The 20,146-nt window shown below is 39.8% G+C and overlaps 1 protein-coding gene across 4 annotated transcripts in view; it reads right to left on the bottom strand.

Moving 5' to 3' along the window:
• Positions 1 to 3,373: 3,373 nt before the first annotated feature.
• The window catches only part of akap6 (A-kinase anchoring protein 6), a 382,452-nt gene continuing 365,679 nt past the window's right edge, over positions 3,374 to 20,146 (bottom strand). For all 4 annotated transcript variants that reach the window (XM_033027101.1, XM_033027098.1, XM_033027099.1 and 1 more), the window contains 2 exons: positions 11,442 to 15,137; positions 3,374 to 4,469 (listed from right to left, as the gene is read on the bottom strand). In XM_033027101.1, the coding sequence (XP_032882992.1) occupies positions 4,413 to 4,469; positions 11,442 to 15,137 (3,753 nt within the window). In that variant the 3' untranslated portion in view covers positions 3,374 to 4,412. The remainder of the gene's footprint in view (positions 4,470 to 11,441; positions 15,138 to 20,146) is intronic.

Here is a 20,146-nt window from a genome sequence, read left to right as displayed (position 1 = left end):
TCATGGAATATACAATGCCTATTGACTTAATTTTCTTTTGCATAATCTGGATGCACTGTCAAATACAATATATTTTGTACAGGAGTTCTTTTATTAACAACGTTGGTTAAACATTCCAGTCCCAAGTCACAACTGTCATGGAATAATATGAAATTGATGTCCAGTGAAACTAAGAGTTTACTACTTTAATTTAAATTTAAGACAAAAATCTTCAGTAAACGCTAATTTCCACAAAACCTACACCCAGATCAAAAGATAGTTAATAATAATCGGTTCATAATTTTCTATTCAGCAGTCAATAGAAAGAGTTCAAAAGTGAGCAATAGTTGACACAACAATTAATATTGCTAGGTATGCGGGTAACCAGCTAGATGAGTTGGGACTGTAACCATTTTGAATGTAAGAATGGGGGAGCCCGCAACATCAGAGGCATATAGACATCCCTTGCTTTATATACTTTCCTCCTGGCTCCACAGAGGGATGCTTTTGATTTACTTTAGAGAGCTTCTTCTTACTTCTCTACTCACTGAACTATTAACAAACAACTTTCAAAAAACAACTGACTAATGGGAATCTCTGGTCCAAAGTCGAGAAGGAATTTCAAATTGGTATTAGTTTAGTTTTAATTTTAGACATAGCATGGAAACAGGCCGTTGAGACCAACTTGCCCATGCCATCCAAAATACTCATCAAATCTAATCCCATTTGCTTGTGTTTATACCATATCCCACTAAACCTTTCTTATCCATATTACAAAGATCTTTTAAATATTGTACCTTTCTCTCTACTTTCTCTAACAACGCCTTCCATACAGCATCAGTTTCTGTGTGAAGAAGTTCCCCTGCTAAATATTTACCCTCTCACCTTAAACATAAGCCCTCAAGTTTTTGATTCCAAATGCCTGGGAAAAAGACTGTGCATTCACATTATCCATGTTCTTCATGAATTTATATACCTTTACAAGGCTACCCTTCAGTCTGTTAAGTTCCAAAGCTTAAAGTCATTGCCTTCCCAACCTCTCCCTTTAACACAGGCTCATGTGTCCTGGTGTAAATCTTCTTTGCACTCTTTCCAGCTTAATGACATCTTTCCTGTTGCAGGATACCCAAAAGTGTACACAATACTCAACGTATGGCCTCACCAGCATCTTGTGCAAGTCACACAGCACAGAAACAGGCCTTTTAGCCCAACTTGCCCATGCCAATCAAGATGCCCCATCTACACTAGTCCTACCTGTCTGCATTTGGCCCATATGCCTCTAAACCTTTCCTATCCATGTACCTTTCCAAATGGGGTATTTTAAATATTGATATAGTACTTGCCTCAACTACCACCTCCGGCAGCTTGCCCCATATATCCCAAACCCTATGTGTGAAAAGATTGCCCCTCAGGTTCCGACTAAATCTTTCCCCTCTCACCTTAAACCTATGTTCTCTGATTGATTCCCCTACTCTGGGTAAAAGACTCTGTACATTCATCCTATCCCCCTTATCCACCTCTATAAGATCACTTCCAGTCTCCAGCTTTCCAAGGAATAAACTCCTATCCTGCCCAGCCTCTCCCTACAGCTCAGGCTCTCATGTTCTGGCAAAATCCTTGTAAATCTTCTCGGCACTCTTTCCAGCTTATCAACATCCCATAGTAGGGTGAAAAATACTGAACACAATACTCCAAATGCAGCCTCACCTATGTCTTGTACAATTATAACATAACATCCCAACTTCTATACTCAATACTGAGGAAGGCCAATGAGGAGTATTTGGTGTACTGAGTGCAGTTCTTGGTTTCCCCCCATTACAGAAAGAATGGGTAGGCTTTGGAAAGGGTGCAGAGGAAGCTTACCAGCATGGGTTAGAGAACATCAACTACAGGGAGTGGTAGGATAGACTTGGATTGTTTTCACTGGAACGCCGAGGTTGCAGGGTCTTTGGATAAAAAAATATAAAATAATGAGAGGTGTAGCTAGGATAGATAGAACCTTTTCCCCAGATAATTCCTACATAGTCCAAGAGATCACATTTCTCCACAGTAAAAATGGAGAAATACTCATTGAGGACCTTACTCATCTTCTGTGGCTCCACACAGAGATGATGGGTTTGGTGCGACTGCAACATAACATTCTAATTTCTATACTAATGCCCTGACTGTTGAAGGTCAGCGTGCCAAATGCCTTCTTCATCACCCTGTCTACTTGTGATGCGAAATGAACTCTTAGCTCCCTCTATTTGACAACATTTCCCAGAGTCCTACTGTTCATTCCCAAAATGCAATGCTTCATATTTATCTGCATTAAACTCCATTTGCCTACTTACCTAGCTGATCAAGTTCCTAATGCAGTTGTTAATAACCTTCTTTACTGTCTATGATACCATCTATTTCAGTGTCATCTGAATATTGTTCCTAATCTGTAGGATAGAACTAGTGTCAAGGTGATTGCTGGTCGGCACGGACTTGGTGGGCTGAAGGTCGTTTCCACGCTGTCTCCCCAAACTAAAAACTAAACTAAAGCCTCCAATGCAGGATATTATCAAAGTCCTTGATAAAGTCCATATAAACAACATCCACCTGCCTTCAGCTATCCTCTTTGTAATTTCTTCAAAAAACTAACCAAATGTGAGACACAATTTCTCACTCACAAAACACTGTTGACTATCCCTAATCAGTCCTTGTCATGCAAATATACTGGAAGATCCTGCCCATTAGAATCCCCTCTAGTATCCCCTACCCACCACTGATGTAAGGTTCACTGGTTTTTATTTCCCTGGCTTGTTCTTGCTGCCCTTCTTAAATAACAGTGCAACATTATCCACCATCCTGTCTTCTGGAACTTCACCTGCAGCATGATGCAAGTATTAGTCCAAGAAATTACAATTTATTTGCCTCAGTGCCTTAGCTTTGATTATTTTGTCCACAATAAAAACAGGTGAGAAATATTCAATAATAATTTCATCCATCCTCTTTAGTGGTACACATAGATGGCCATGCTGATCTTTAAGAGGACCAATTCTCTCTCTAGCCACTCTTTTATTTTTAATATGCTTGCATAATCTCTTGAGAACTTTCTTTTATCTTGCCCAAAAGATCTATTCCATGGCCTCTTTTTGCCCTCTTGGTTCCATCTTACTTCTACACCTGCACTTATTCAGTTTGATTCCCAACTGCTTAAACCTAATGTATGCCTTAATATTCTTGTTTGAAATAGTTTTTCAGATTTATGAGAGTTTTCAAGGTAATTTCATATCAATCTTAGTTATTTAATGATTTTCAATTTTTATCTTTCTGCCCAAGATTTAACTATAAACTGCATTATTATATTTTAAACGGAACAAAATATGCAGGGCAGTTTGCCTCTGAAAACCAATAACTCATTCCATTTTATTGTCTGATAAATTAATTTTTATTTGCCAACTTTAATTTAACTTTAACCCATGCAATCTAACAGCTTAAGGCTTAATATTTTCCACATCACTGGACACATAAACACAATACAAGAAAGCATTGTATATCATTGTACATGAACATTAGCATTTTCTTGTACATATGTACATAAATTATACACACAGCATAACCTTGCTATCACATCTCTTTAAGCCAGCTTTTTAACTGGGAAAAGCAGCTTTTTAACAAAAGGTATAAGATATACAGCAAGGCACACATTGTTAAAACATTTCTTCTCTTCCCCTTCTTAAGAAGCAGAAATAATAAAACTTGACTGTGTATTGAAATGAAAAACCATATAATTGCAATATACAGCACAGTAAGATTGTTTTATAAGTTCTACAGTTGCATAGATTGGATCTATGTATTCTATATTTATATTGGCTTAATATTAATTACATAAAACATATCAAGATATGATTATTGATTTTCAACATACGGTTTGAATTAGTTCCTGTTATCAATGTTATGCTACTTTCCATCTCTTAAGTTCAAATAATATTCATGGTTCATCTTGGAATTAGCATAGTTAACACAACAGGGCCCACCTTTCTGTGAAGGTTTTTGCTCCAGATAGATTGGATGGATATATTCTCTCCTAAAATCCAAACATTACTCCTATAATACATGAAATGGCATGACCAGAAGTGACATGAGATTATACCCCAATATCTTTCCAAATGTTGTGGTTTCCTGTTCCATACCAAAAAGTACCTACACCAAGAAAATAAGAACATTTATAAGCTGTGTATCAGAACAGAGGAGTCCCTTGGAGGTAGCTTTGGACAAAAGTCCATGAAGAAGAAAAATGCTGGATGTTGCTGCAATCTGTTGGTATTGTTACCAACAAGGGGGTAACAGCAACTGCCATACAAAGGATCAGCAAAAACAACCAGTTAACCACACCAGCATGAAAAACTTGCATTTGGAAGGAGCTTGTCTTCAATATCAATGAAGAGGATGGTTCAAATCGATTAGATGTTACCTTGGGAATTGGTGGGCAAAAATGGAGCAAGGATATGGCCAGATTTCTGGAGGGAAAAAGAGGCAAATATATGTTTAGTCAGCAGCAAAACAGTAGAAAATGCTTCTGTCAATCAACATTCTAAATAGAAAATCTTACATCTAAGGAATAAAAGTGCAATGTTATTAATTAGAATGGTAATGTTAATTGGACAGGTAACTGAGCTGCTTCTGAACATCAATATCACATACAAAAATATTTAAAATATGAATGTTTTTTTGTCAGCCACCAAATTACTGTAATAGTTGTACAGTAAAATAAATTACAATGACATTGAATCATTGTTGAACTTTTATACATTTTTAATACCGGCTTCACTAGAGGAGGTAAACTACCAAGAGTGACCTTTATTTTCTTGCTTCTTCCTCATCTGTCTTAAATATGTAGACAACACTCTCAGGTGCATATATCATTATGCAAACAACATTGATTAAAGCAAAGCCTGGTGATAATGGATAAGTAAAGCGGTAATTGTTGGCCTTCACATGAATATAAAAAACCTGAAGTCATGGCTATCTGCAATGCAAAGAGCTGAAAATGCTGCATTTAAAAATATTCATAAATGATATTCTTAAACCTAATTCATTCTATATCTATTCTGTTATACATATTTTAAACTTTCTATAAGTTTTTCTTATATCTTACAGCATGAAAGCAACAACATCTGGCCAGCCATAGGGTTCGATTTTCATAGTGAGGACTGGGTCTGGGATAATTAAACCATGCAGCAAAGAGCAGCAGTTTGTGATGAGGATTATAAAGAAATGGCTCTCAGAATACAGTTGAAGAGATTAATGTAATGTGCATCTCTTGTACAGCTTCTAGGAGGCACTCCAGACATGCATTTATTCAACTTCTAAATTAGGCAGACATATTTCGATCTATCTAGTTACCTTTGCATTTGATCTTGCTTTGTTACTACTGACCTCTGCATTTATATAGAAACACGATTGGTAAAAGAAAGAGAAGAGCAGTGAGCAGTGAATTGAGAAAGTAACAAGCGAAACAGGAGGTTCTTTAGAAAGGCATTAATGTGTACCTTAATGCATTAACTATATCTTTTCAAAAATGAATTTTCCAAAGGCCCTTATTTATAAATGAAATTTGAACTAATAAAATTCAAATCAAAGGTAGAGTATAACAAAGCATATTCAGTTTGACATCAAGCAGTTCAGTTCCTGGCTAGTGAAGCTGGAGTGAGGCACACCACTGGGGATGTGCACACATTCTCGATGTCCGAGCACGACGGGAGGAGGGCTCTGACGCGTGTGAACACGAGGAAAGCTGTAGGCCCAGATGGTATATCTTGGCGAGTACTAAAGTCTTGTGCTACTCAGCTTGCTCCAGTGTTCACCACAATATTCAGCCTCTCCCTAGCCAAGTCCGTGGTCCCTGCCTGCTTCAAAAGATCCAGTGCCAAAGAATGCCTCTTCAGCCTGCTTGAATGACTACCGACCGGTGGCCCTCACCTCGGTAGTCATGAAATGCTTCGAGAAGCTGGTCAAGAACCACATCTGTGCCTTCCTCCCTCGCAACTTGGACCCGCTGCAGTTCGCGTACCATCCGAACAGATCCACGGATTATGCGGTCTCCCAGGTTCTGCACACCGCTCTCTCTCACCTTGACAGCCAGAAGAGGGGCTATGTGAGGATGCTGTTCATTGACCAGCTCAGCTTTCAATACGATAGTCCCCACCAGACTGGCTGAGAAGCTGCTGAAACTGGGGCTTAACACTCCCCTGTGTGCATGGGTCCTGGACTTTCTCACCGCCAGGCCCCTGGTGGTCAAGATGGGAAGACATATATCCAACCCCCTCACCCTGAACACAGGAACCCCCCAGGGTTACATCCTTAGCCCCCTACTGTATTCCCTGTACACTCATGACTGTGTGGCCAGGTTCAGCTCCAACTCCATCATCAAGTTTGCTGATGACACTGTGGTGGTGGGCCAGATCTCCGATAACGATGAGAAGGCCTACCGGGAGGGGGTGGCTGATCTGGCACTCTGGTGTCAGGACAACAGCCTCCTCTTGAATGTCACAAAAACTAAGGAGCTGATTGTGGACTTTAGAAGGGCACAACATCTGAGGACATGCACGCCACTGGAGATAAATGGGACTACTGTGGATAGGGTGAGCTGCTTTAAATACCTGGGAGTCCACATCACAGAGGATCTGACATGGACAACACACACTGTCGCACTGGTGATTAAGGCAAGGCAGCGCCTTTACCACCTCAGGCAACTGAAGAAATTCAGAGTCTTTCTGAGGATCCTTCAGTGCTTCTACTCTGGGGCTGTAGAAACCATCTTGTCCGGCAACATCACAAACTGGTTTGGGAACAACTTTGCCCAGGACAGGAAGGCTCTGCAGAGAGGAGTGCGTTCGGCCGAACGCACTATGGGAACTACACTCGCTCCCCCTGCAGGACCTATACACCAGGAGGTGCAAATCCAGAGCCAGCAACATTATGGGGGACCCATACCACCCCAGCAACGGACTGTTCCAGCTGTTACGGTCAGGCAAACGCCTCCGCACGATAAACTCTTATCTCACCAGCGACAAATTTACTGTACTAATTTACTGTTGTGTTGTGTCTTGTAAAAAATTATTTTCTAACATGTAAATACTGATACTGTTCTATTCTGTTCTGTAGTTTTTGCACAATCCGCAGGCATTGCCACTTTCATTTCACTGCACATCTTGTATGTGTATGTGATAAATAAAGTTGACTTGACTTGACTTGACTGGATGGAACAATTGTTAGATTTTGTTTTCTATTGACTATTATAATTTTGCAGAAACGAATAGCTGACAATTATGCAGCTGATGCAAGTAATTGCTTATAGTTCCAGCCAGTTGATGGGGTAGGATTCAGGAGACTTTGAGTTGTATGTTGCAACCCCAGAAATCTTTAAGTTGAAATACACCAAGGGTAACTGCAGTGGAGGCAAACCCCTCAAGGAAAGAGGAGCATTGGGCATTTTATACAAGCATCGTGATCATATTCACTATTTTACCAAAATAACTAACTTGAGTGAGGGGAGATGACAATGTGTTGTCTCGTTTAGATCTAGTTTATGCAAACAGTACCATAGAATCGGTGGCCGATTAGGAAAAGGGGAGGTGCAACGAGACCTGGGTGTCATGGTACACCAGTCATTGAAAGTAGGCATGCAGGTGCAGCAGGCAGTGAAGAAAGCGAATGGTATGTTAGCATTCATAGCAAAAGGATTTGAGTATAGGAGCAGGGAGGTTCTACTGCAGTTGTACAGGGTCTTGGTGAGACCACACCTGGAGTATTGCGCACAGTTTTGGTCTCCTAATCTGAGGAAAGACATTCTTGCCAAAGAGGGAGTACAGAGAAGGTTCACCAGACTGATTCCTGGGATGTCAGGACTTTCATATGAAGAAAGACTGGATAGACTCGGCTTGTACTCGCTAGAATTAAGAAGATTGAGGGGATCTTATAGAAACGTACAAAATTCTTAAGAGGTTGGACAGGCTAGATGCAGGAAGATTGTTCCCGATGTTGGGGAAGTCCAGAACAAGTGGTCACAGTTTAAGGATAAGGGGGAAATCTTTTAGGACCGAGATGAGAAAAACATTTTTCACACATAGAGTGGTGAATCTCTGGAATTCTCTGCCACAGAAGGTAGTTGAGGCCAGTTCATTGGCTATATTTAAGAGGGAGTTAGATGTGGCCCTTGTGGCTAAAGGGATCAGGGGGTATGGAGAGAAGGCAGGTACAGGATACTGAGTTGGATGATCAGCCATGATCATATTGAATGGCGGTGCAGGCTCGAAGGGCCGAATGGCCTACTCCTGCACCAATTTTCTATGTTTCTATGTAATAGTATTACAGAATAGCTAGAAAGAACACCAAAATAGTACTAAAATGCTGCATAGATGGAGCTGGTTTGCTATCTTAGGGTTAGTTTAATGGGCTTTAATCAGCCAAATATTTGCAAAGTTAAGAATATTTAATTGACTCACATTATTGGGTACTGATTTGGCAGCATTAGAGTCTCCTGAAAGTTCACTCTGGTGGGATACACACACTGTAGGTTTGATTTCAATGGTTCTAGAGTTTTGAACTTTCCTGAGATTCCGTCTTACATTTTTTTGTAAATAAGTAATCTGTAAATCAGCAAAAATAGTATTTCACTTTAATAATCATTTTTTTTTCCGTCCCATTTCCACCTTATTAAATGTAAAATGTAGCATGTGCTGCATTAAGTCAATCACACGAATCCATGCATTTGATGTGTAGGAAGGAACTGCAGATGCTGGTTTACACCGAACATAGACACAAAATGCTGGAGTAACTCAGTGGGGACAGGCAGCATCTCTGGAGAGAAGGAAGGGATGATGTTTCGGGTCAAGACTCATCTTCAGACTTCAGGGCTGCAAGGAAAAGTCACTTCTTTGTCCACTCTCCCGACCTGTCTAAATCCTTCTGCAGAGTCCCTGCATTCTCTACACTACCTGCCCCACCACCTAATTTGTATCATCCGCAAATGTGGCCACAAACCACCAATTCCCTCATCGAAATCATTGATATACAACGTGGAGTAGCGGCCCCAGCACCCACCCCTGCGGAACACCGCTAGTCACTCGCAGCCAACCAGAAAATGCTCCATTTATTCCCATTCTTTGCCATCTGCCATTCAACCAACCTTTTTGCCATGCTAGTATCTTCCCTCGGATACCATGGGCTCTCATCTTCTTTAGTAGCCTCATGTGCGGTACCTTATTCATGGTCTGAACAACCAGGTAAACAACATCCACTGACTCTCTTTTGTCTATCCTACTTTCCTCAATACATTCCAACAGATTCATCAGGCAAGATCCCCCATTCACAAAAAACATGCTGACTTTGGGTTATTTTATCGCGTGCTTCTAAAAACTCTAAAACCTCATCCTTAATAATGGACTCTAAAATGTTACCACACACTGAAGTCAGGCTAATCAGCTTGTGGTTTTCCCTCTTTTGCTTCACTCCCTTCTTGAATAGCAGAGTATAATTTGCAATTTTCCAGTCCTCCTGACTCTAGTGACTCTTCGAAGATCACCACTGATTGTTACTCAGCAGCTGAAATGCAGTTTGAGTTTTTAACTCAAGTTTGCAGGTTTTAACGGGGCTGGATGTGGAGAATCTGTCTCATTAGCCTCTTTCACCAGAAACAGCAGCAATGTGATATGGATAACAATTAGGTCTCAGAGGATGAAGTACATAGGTCCTTCCCTGAAATACTTCAAAATGTCTTTGATGTGTGCAGCCATCATGAGTATGGTGGGCTCGATGGGATAAACTGGTACTTTCCTCTCCACTATTATAAGAGTGCAGCTGGAAAGTAGGTGAAATGTTGCTTATTTACAAGTATTTTTGAAAGCCATACCACATCTACATTTTCAAAATAAGCTGCTTCTCCCAGGCTTGCAATTTGCTGCCCGACAGGTTAACATGACTACAAGGCATCTGATCTAGATAAGGTCAGTCACATGATCTACAGTGCAAATGGTGAGAAGATATTTTTTGGGTATTGCAATACTATATACGTATAAAGTTTAGAGGAAATTCTGAATCTTCTTATCCCCACAAAATAATCACATTATGGCCACTCTGCTTAACTGCCTGCTTGAGGTGGAAGGAGAACACATGGGTTTCCCTCGCACCCTTCCTAAAAATATTGTCATATAACCCCGACATGCAAATAATCAGGTGAATAAATTGCCCCAATTAACATTCTGGCTGTCTTGTTCTTGTCCTGTTGTGGCTCAATGCTGAATACAATCAAATATGCATTGCTTCTTGCATAAGGATTTTAACACTAATAATTTTTCTGTGCCAGATGGCTAAAGACCTGGGTCATTGAGCGAAAGATGAGCCATATTAAGTACTGCAATGATGGTTAAATGAAATAGAACATAGAACAGCACAGCACAACAGTGTCTTAAATGCCACTATCATTTATATTTCCCCTCTCACCTTAAATCTAAGCTAGGGAAAATGGTTCTGGCTGTAGATCCCATCAATGCCTCCCAATATTTTATACACTACTATCAGGTCTGCCTCTGGCATTCTAGAGGAAATAGTCCAAGTCTATCCAACTGCTCCCTGTAACCAGCATACCCCCTAATTCAGGCATCTTTCTGATAAACCTCCTCTGCACCCTTTCCCAAGGCTCCACATCCCTCCTATAATGGGGCGACCAGAACCACATGCAATACTCCAAATACGGCATAACTAAAGTCCTATCACTTCCTGGCTCTTATACTCAATGTCCTGGCCTAGAAAAGCAAGTATACCAATTGCCTTCTTTACCACTCTACCTACTTGTGGCACCAGGAGTAATCCTGAGATTACTACCCTTGGGGTCAACTTTTTAATCTTTTGCCTAATTCCCTATATTCACTTTGCAGGATCTCATCATTTTTTCAACCTTATGTCATTTGTTTCAATGTGCACAATGTCTTCTGGCTGCATGTCATCCCCCTTGAGAATGTTCTGCAGCCGGTCGGAGATGTCCTAACCCTGGCACCAGGGAGGCAATCCACCTGGAGTCTCACTGTAACTCCCGTCTATAACCTCTGCAATTACCTGGAAGACCCTCAGATCCAGCTGCTGCTTCAGTTCCCTAATACAGTCTGTAAGAAACTGATTGCATCCTCCACAGGTATAGTCCTTAGGGACACTGGAATTCTCCATGACTTACCACATCTCCAAACATACTGTAATTAAAGTGACAATTGAGACGAATTATCTTAATAATAAAAATTTGTAACGTTTGCTTTAAAAGGAGATATTGAATTTGGCCATTAAAAACATGCAATTTTAGGAAGTGTTGATTTCAAAACCAACTATAAGTAAAATTGGTCCTTTAATCTATCTTCTTCAAAATATAATATAACTTCCACTATTATAGATTGGATTAAGATACAGTGGAACTATGCAGTATTAATGTAACAGTAACCTACCCCTTTTTCGGGCAAGTTAAAGATCCCATCACAATGATTTTCTTTCTTGTCAAGGATCACTTTGACTTTGCCATCTGCACCTTCGTCATCTTCATTTATAGAATGTCCATTTTGTGGAAATTTTGTTTTAGTGCTAGGGGACACATTGTCTTTTGGTTTCTTAAAATAAATGTTATTTGATTGCGCATCCTTCAGTGGATTCTTTTTCATACCATAAGACTGATTTACTGATATATTTTCATCAGTTTCCATGTATAATGGTGGTTCAATGGGCTCAAACATTTCAACTTTTGGCACGACTGTAAAGGACTTATTGTATGACAAACATTTAGTTGTGTTTCTTTGTGTTTCGGGCAGCAATGAATTAAGGTAAGGATTTTTCACATGGTATTCTACAGATTGAAATGTATTGTCTTCTGATGTATTACTTGTTTGATTAATGGGAACAAAACATGTATCTAGATTCTTAGTGATTTTGTTAATTTCACTTAGATTTCCACTGCATGTCTTTTGATTAACTGGTGGCACATGAATAGCATTTAACGGCATCATGTCCAATCCATCATTTGGCAAAGGTAATTCATCTGGAACAGTGTCCTTTTGTAACGTAGAATCAAGTGAGCGGGATTTATGGGATTGTTCTGTAAAATCTTCGCAAAGGAGTTTATCATCTTCACCAATGTTTTCCAGTCTAGCCTCCTCACTTAAATCTAAAGGCAGTGGTGTGCTGCTTTTCTCATCAATGCAAGTGCTTACCTCACCACAGTCACTGTCATGTGATGATATGGACAGGTAGGAGTAAAAGTCTCCTTTTCGCAGCTGCAAAGCTCGGTGAGAATGTTCCAACACTTTTTCCTTGATTTGAGCCACTGATGTTGGACTCACCATTTCAGAGTCATGGTGTGATATGTTCTTCAAGGCCGAAGATGCCATATCAATAATTTCCATCACAAAATTATGAACAGAACTATCTTCTTCCTCCTCACTATGGGAAATATTAGAGTGGCAGGCACAGTTCGAAATAGCTTTTGCACAATCCTTGTTAACTTCCTCCAACTGTGTGTTTTCTAAATTATGATGAGATGAACATTCTCCAGCTAAATATTTACTGGTAGTATCTTCGTCACTGTGGCAGTTGAACATCAGTTCTGCTTTGGAATCTTGATGTTGTTGTTTATTCCTATGTTCACTTGTTGGAACTTTTTTCCCACCTAATACTCCAATATCATTTAACTTTTCAAATCTTTTCATGCAAATAACCTCATCAGTATTAAAAATAGGTGACAATAAATATTTGTTTGCAAATCTTTTGTCTTCCAAACATATAAGATTTTTACCCTTCTCTTTGGATTGGGTAGGGGACCTAGAAACTAGAACGTGTTGTGATTCTGGTTTTTGCTCAATTGTACTATCAAGCAATTCAGATTGCAAACATTCAGTTCTATGAATTTTGCTGGTATTTCGCCCCTTTTCAAAGGAATAATGTATCTTGCTATCTAATACTTTATTTTGTTTATTTTCATGTTTTGATACAGATTTTTCCACATTGCCATTCTCCAGGTCATCTCTTAAATGGTGAGTACATTGTCTAAGAGTTTCCATTCCAGTCTGCATGAAATGTTTTTCATTTGGATAGAGAGAACTACTTTTATGATCTTTAGACTCCAGCTGCTTAAATACTGGGCTGTTCAAAAATGGATAAAGTGAAGAAGTATTTTTGAAAGCAGATAACCTGAAACTATTAGGGTCTGTCTTGCTCAAATCCTTTTCTTCTGGATTCAATTTTGGATTCATTTTTTTCTTTCCTTTTGCAGGGACAGCAAAGATTGGTTTAATCCAGTGGTGGAAATCATTCTTCATGTAGTCTCCATCTAAAATGCAATTACTTTCTTCATTAATGTCATCGTCTGTAGCAATACTGGAATCATCATCATCCTTAATGCACAGTTCCTCCTCAGTTAGCGTAAGGGTTGAACTGGAAAGCAAATCACTATCGTCTTCTTCATCAGTGCAAGCAGAAGTACAAGACACATTTACAATCATGCTTATATTGGTATCAGCTTCATCAGTCATTGAGTGATTAATACGCTTTTTGAATGATGCATTTGAATCCAAAATTCTATTTTTATGCACAATTATGTCTTCAGAGCACAAGGAAAGCTCATCACTGCTGCTTAGTTCTGTGAGAGAAGCAGCAGAATCTTCATTGGCTGAGGAAGTGGCATCGAATGATGGTTGGCCAGTGAATGAAATTTTAAGAGAATTACTCTGCAGTGTGATGTCTGAAACACTACGTTTCATTTTTGGACTTACTGGATTCTGAATGTTTTCTAAACGTTTCAATAGGTCCAATGTTCTCTTACTCAGCTCCCCCACTGCTTCAACACCCACACTAATGTCCCCTGGATCCTGGAGGCCAAGTAACTCCTCTGTTATCTTGCATGAATTACCCCAACTATCTAAGGAAGTACTACGATGGAGATCACCATTTTTGTGATTGTTAGTTACATGGCTAAATATGTCACCAGCAAATGAAAGTGACTCCACAGATGACCTATGGGACAAAAATATGAGATCTGTTTCATTTTTCAGATATTCATCTGGAGATACTCCATTATCATCTACTGCTCTAAAATCAGTTTCAAGGTTACCTCTACTTGATGATACTAGCAGACATTTTTCTGCCATAGCACAGTCCAGTTTGCCATCTGAAGGTGAGAATCCATTTTTACAAATAATTTCAACATAATCTGGTTTTGTGCTCACATTCACATCAGTAGTTACATTTTCTTCAGGGGAGTGAGTTATACCTAACTCAAGCTCAGGGCCCTGCAGGTAAGAATAGTCATAAAATGTGAACACATCATATTGTGCCTCCAGATCTTTTGAAATATCCTTCGAACTGATTTTATTCATTTGAAATTGCTGTAAATTCCCCTCATTGCTCAGAGACAGTGATTGAAAATCTTCTGACAATTGTACATCATATTTTGTTCTTTGTATCTTTGTTACATTCTTTATTTCCTTTTTTTCAAATAGGTCTTGTCTTTTACAAATGCATGATTGAATTGGGCAGTCTCTATGTTTCAGTTCTATTAGGGGGTGGAGAGGTTTGGTAGATAGCTTAGTTTGCACTCGATCATCTTGGTTTGACAGAGAGGTTGTTTCAGTATTACCCTCGCTGACTATTCCACTCTTGCTCTCAGGCCTCAGTGCCACTGGTTTGTCTTGTCTCACTGGAATGAAATCACCCAGTAGGTCTGGCAAAGAATCATCAGATGAGAACGAATAATCTTTACTTGCACTCCTCACTAAATTGGTGAGCAGCTTTGCATTGGAAACATTTGATGCATTATTGAAAAATGATGAACAATCTTTTCCGAGAAGCTGTAGATTATGTAGGGTGTGGTGCTGATGGGAATATGGATAAGAAGAAGAAGAAGAAGGTGGTTCACCAGGACTGTACAGTGATTCTCCAGGGCCGCAGCTGTAATGATCCAGTAGAAGCTCATCAACGAGATTGTTCATCGGCTCAAGTGAAAATTTTGATATGTCATTCTGTTCACATGCAAGATCAAGTGTCTCATCACGAATACCAATCAAATTGTAACTCATGTCTGTCTCATCCCATTCCAATGAATCTTCACCTGAGATATTTAAATTCATCAGGCCAGGTTCAATACAGCTTGAAGAGACCTAAAACAGAACAAAAATTATGTTTAAAAGCTTTAAGTTTGTTTTAATGAGCATTAATAAAATGACATGATTTGCATTTTTAAATTATTTATTAAAAAAGCAAGACTAGTTTGTGGATTTTTTCAGGGCCTAGTATAATGTATACAGTGTATAATCATCTACATCAATAGTTTATGGGTCTGGTGAGAAATTTGTAGGGTGATATAAAAATTGACTGAAGCATTGAATATAACAGTGAAGACATTCTAGAGCTTATAAAACACTAATTAGGCCACAGATAGTTTACAATGCACACTTCATAGCCGCAATGATATATAAGCATTTATGAAAGCCTTAATGGGGATGTAGGTTTAGTTATGAGAAAACATAGTCCAGGCTGCTGTTAATTCCTTCATATCAGAGGAGGCCAAGGCGAGGTTCCATTAACATGAGAGAGTTTCAATTAACCTAAAAGTCTGAGAGAGTACATTGAGAGCTGTTTCCCGCAGCAGCAATGTGAATAGGATGTGGGGGTGAGGGGGCTGGAGGGGAGGTGGGGGTCTGGAGAAGGTTGGGAGGAATCTGAAACTTTCTATCTGAGTGAACAGTTGAGACTGGAATGTTTATCACATTAAAAATATTTGGATGAGCATTTGATATGTCATAACCTACAAGGCTCCGGAATCAATCACCACAACTCTCTTTTATACAACAGGTGCCATTAGATTTCTGTGATTCTATAAATGACTAAATAATAAACTTGGCAGGCCCATAGTGGCATGGTATTAAGTAATGTGCACCATTATATTTTACGTAAATCTCTATGGACAGAGTTTCATGAATATATATTGGGATCACTAATTGACAGTTGTTATTGGGCAGATTGTGGTTAGTGCAGGTGGTGCAGTTCCTCAAAGGCATCAAAGTGAAGTCCAGAGCACTTTCACATGGGCCTCAGTAAGTGTGGATTAGGCTGGTCATTTGTTTATGTTGATGTTCGGCAAATTGCCCATTTGCAGGGCAAGGACCTCCTAAAAACTGTTTAACATATGAATTCATCCCCCCTGAAATTGATCAATTCAGTTTATTGTCACTTGTACCAAGGTACAGTGAAATGCTTTTGTTGCGTGCTAACCAGCCCGCAGAAGCTTTTGTGATTTTGCGGAATGCAATAAAATATTGAAGTCACAAGCAAACCAAGAGGCTTGCAAGCAGTTCTATGATTTCTTGTAAAAGTTAGCACAAGAAAGGATGAAGCCTAGAAATAGGATCGGATAGGGATATTAAATTAAAAAAACTAATAATCAAGGGAGGAAGCACAATAACAACATTTCCACGTTGTAATGCATCACTCTGGAAAATAAGTTTGCCACTTTCCAGCATGAGCCATGGTTGCATGACTGATGTGCATCTAATGTCACTTTCTCATTGTTGTTGGTGACATCAGTACACATTGCCCCAGCAGCCATCATTGTTAAAAGCTCTATTAAAAGTAAGTCCCATACCATGAACCTTCGAATCACCTTGCACGGTACAAAAATTATTTGCCATCCAGTGATCTCCACACAACTAACCCAGGACCTGACTCCCTGGTCCCTGAGGTTCCGATTTAAGGCCCTATTCCAACCTTCCCTCATATTCTTACCTCATTCTTGACTTTTCTCCACCCACTACAACGCTGATACTGATTGTCTACCTATTATTTTACCTGTTCATTGATTTGACTTGATCCTGCCTCCTTAGCCTTAATATTGAAAGTCGCTCATTCCTTCCCAGACCAGGGTACTCTGATTGCTGATTAAACCTACCTGCACCACTGGCCCCAATCTTGTTTGCCCTAAAATGCTTCAACCTTGATGACCTACACGCCCATCACTCCTCAGGTCTTAATCACCCTGCCAATACCCTCCCATGCCTTTGTTATGATATCCAATCACACCACTTCCTCAACATGTCCTGGATCTGAATGGTGAATGGACTCAACCACTTCTTCTGTCCCTCAAGGATCCATGAGTACAGGTACACAGTCCCCTGAAAATTGTGTCACAGGTAGACAGCGTGTTAAAGACTTCTTTTGGAACATGTGGTACATCAGTCAGGATATTGAGTATAGAAAAAAAGACACAAAATGCGTGAGTAACTTAGCGAGTCAGGCAGCATTGCTGGAGAAAAGGAAGAGTTGCCATTTCGGGTAGAAACCCTTTCTCAGACTGAAAAATAGAGGTGGGGAGAAACTGGAGGTTCAAAAAGGCTAGAACAAAACAGAGCCAGCAACAGATGACCTCAGGAGGGTGGAGTCCATAATAGCCCATTGTTGCATGGGGAAGATGTGCTAATGACAGGGATACAAGGATGCAAACAGTGGAACTAGTAGGATGCCTAAGGTGGGGAAGGGGGAAAGAATGCAGGAGTTACTTAAAATTAGAGAAATCATTATTCATACTGCTGGGTTGTAATCTTTGGAAAATATTAGGATTAAACAAAATCCTTGAGGAGGATATAGGTTGTAGGATTACATCTGAGGAAGATAATATGAATGATCAGTGTGTTGATCAATGTCTGGAGTCATGTGAGATGGTTGGGGTCTTAAATGAATACTTCTCTCTTTCTTTTCCATGGAGAAAATTGGATAAACTAGGGAAATCAAGGAAGAGAACAGTGATGTCCTGAAACAATCAATATTACCAAAGAGAAGGTTTTGGTGGTCACAAAGCACATAAAGGTGAATAAATCCCTGGAGCTGGACCAAGTGTATATTAATATATTGTGGGGAGTCATGAAAGAGGTTGCTGGGACCCTGGCAGAGATTTTTGTACTTTCCTTGGCCATGGGTGAGGAATCGGAAGACAGGAGGGTAGCTAAGGGTGCAAGAACAAGCCAGGGAACGGCAGGCATGTGAGCCTAACATCAGCAGGGGGCAGGTTACAGGAGGTGATTTTGAGAGACAGGATCTATCTGTATTTGGAAATGCAAAGTGATTGCAGATAGTTCAGCATGGCTTTGTGCATAGGAAATCGATTCTCACAAATTTGATCAGGTTTTTTGAAGAGGTAACCAAAAGAATTGACGAGGCCAGGGCAGAAGACATTGTCGACATGGACAAGGCTTTTGACAAAGTCCCTCATGGTAAGCTGGTTTGGAAGATGAGATTACATGGTATCCCAGGTGAGCTAGCCAATTGGATAGAAAATTAGCTAGATGAAAGAAGTCAGAATGTACTAGCGGAGAGCTGATTTTCAGATTGGAGGCATGGTTTTAAGGTGAGGCGGGGAATGATTTAAAAGGAACCTGAGGGCAACTTTTTTACATAAAGGGCAGTGGATGTATGGAACTAGGTGCAGAGGAGGTAGTTGAGGCAGGTACTATCACAATGTTTAAAAGATATTTGGACGGCTACATATCCACAGAAAAAATTAACGGAAACTGATGAACAAATTATTGTATCTTCTCCTTTGAACTTCAAAGACTCACTGAAGATAACATTTCCCATCAATGTTTATTGAACTTTGTATCAAAGAAAATTGGAATAGTTTAGTTTACTTTAAAGATATAGAGATACAGCATGGAAACAGGCCCTTCGGCCCACTGAATTCACGCCGACCAGCGATCACCCGTACACTAGTTCTATCCTACACACTAGGGACAATTTACAGAAGCCAATTAACCTACAAACCTGCATATCTTTGGAATGTGGGAGGAAACCGGAGCACCCAGAGGAAACGCATGCGGTCTCAGGGTGAACGGACAAACTCCTTACAGACAGCAACCATAGTCAGGATTGAACCGGGGCCTCTGGTGCTGTAAGGTAGCAACTCTACCACTGCTTCACTGTGCATCACTTTGTGCTGCAGAATGTTGTCCTATTTTAATAAATACCACTCATAAAATCAATTTATAATGTTTTAATTTGCTGTGTCAGTTTAAAAATAAATGGCCATATGCTTTCAGCAGTACATTCACAGATGCTGCATGAGTTTTCTATTATTGACACACAATCAAGAAGAAACATAATGTTGCATAAGTGAAAATGTCAAAACATTCATTCTATTATTCAAATTTTAAAATACCAGATTGGCACAAGGTCTAGGAAACTTTTAATCAAAGACATAAAGAAAAGAAACCAGAGTTCACAGCAATGAATCTGCAATGTTCACAGCACCAATTTTCTTTAATACTGCCCTAATACACACAATACTATCTCTTAATTCCCCTGGTGATCAAAAAATAATCAACCTCTGTCCTGAATTTACTCTTCACCTCATCACACAAGTAGACTGCCCCAAAGATTTATCATCTGAAAGAATAAATTTCCTAATCTCCATCTTAAACAGTTGATTCCTTGTCCTGAAACAATGAACTCTAGTTGCTGATTCACCATCAATGTAAATCAACATCTTTATTTTTATTCCTTCATTGGATGCCTACATTATTATCAATCTCTAATTGATGCAGAAGTGAGAAGGCATCTGAGAGACAACCACATTACTTAGGCGGGATGTGGAGGGCCTAGCTCATTGGCCTAATGCACCCTGAATTCCCATTATGCGGACAACTGGGCCTCAGAGCAGAGGCCTTGTCTCTGAAATGCACCTGACAGAAGGCAAACTGTCAGAGCTTGAGCTTCACCAGCACTGAAATATGTCATTTTATTAATTTTCAAATGTTTCTAACATTCAGTGGCCTATAAAGACTATGGGTCACACAGAGTGCAGGTAGCAGAATGCCTTCCATGAGGGGAATTAGTGAACCATTGAGTACTTACAACAATCTGGTAACTTTGTTAGTACTAAGAGAACATAGAAAAATACAGCACATGAACAGGCCCAACAGCACACGTTTGTGCCGAACATGATGGCATGACCAACTCTTATCTGTCTGCACATTATCCCTATCCCTCTGTTAATCCTGGCTAAATTGGAGCAGCCAGGACATTAAAATTGAGTAAGGGCTTGTGTGCTGCTGGGCCATTTGGGTCAAGTTAAATGTGCCTTTGCAGAACCGGGACAAGCTGCTGAATGGTGCCAGTTTGT

Source organism: Amblyraja radiata, chromosome 9 (genome assembly GCF_010909765.2).
Source record: "Amblyraja radiata isolate CabotCenter1 chromosome 9, sAmbRad1.1.pri, whole genome shotgun sequence".
NCBI lineage: Eukaryota > Metazoa > Chordata > Chondrichthyes > Rajiformes > Rajidae > Amblyraja > Amblyraja radiata.
The sequence above is the reverse complement of the archived record's forward strand: the minus strand, read 5'-3'. Positions and strand labels throughout refer to the sequence as shown.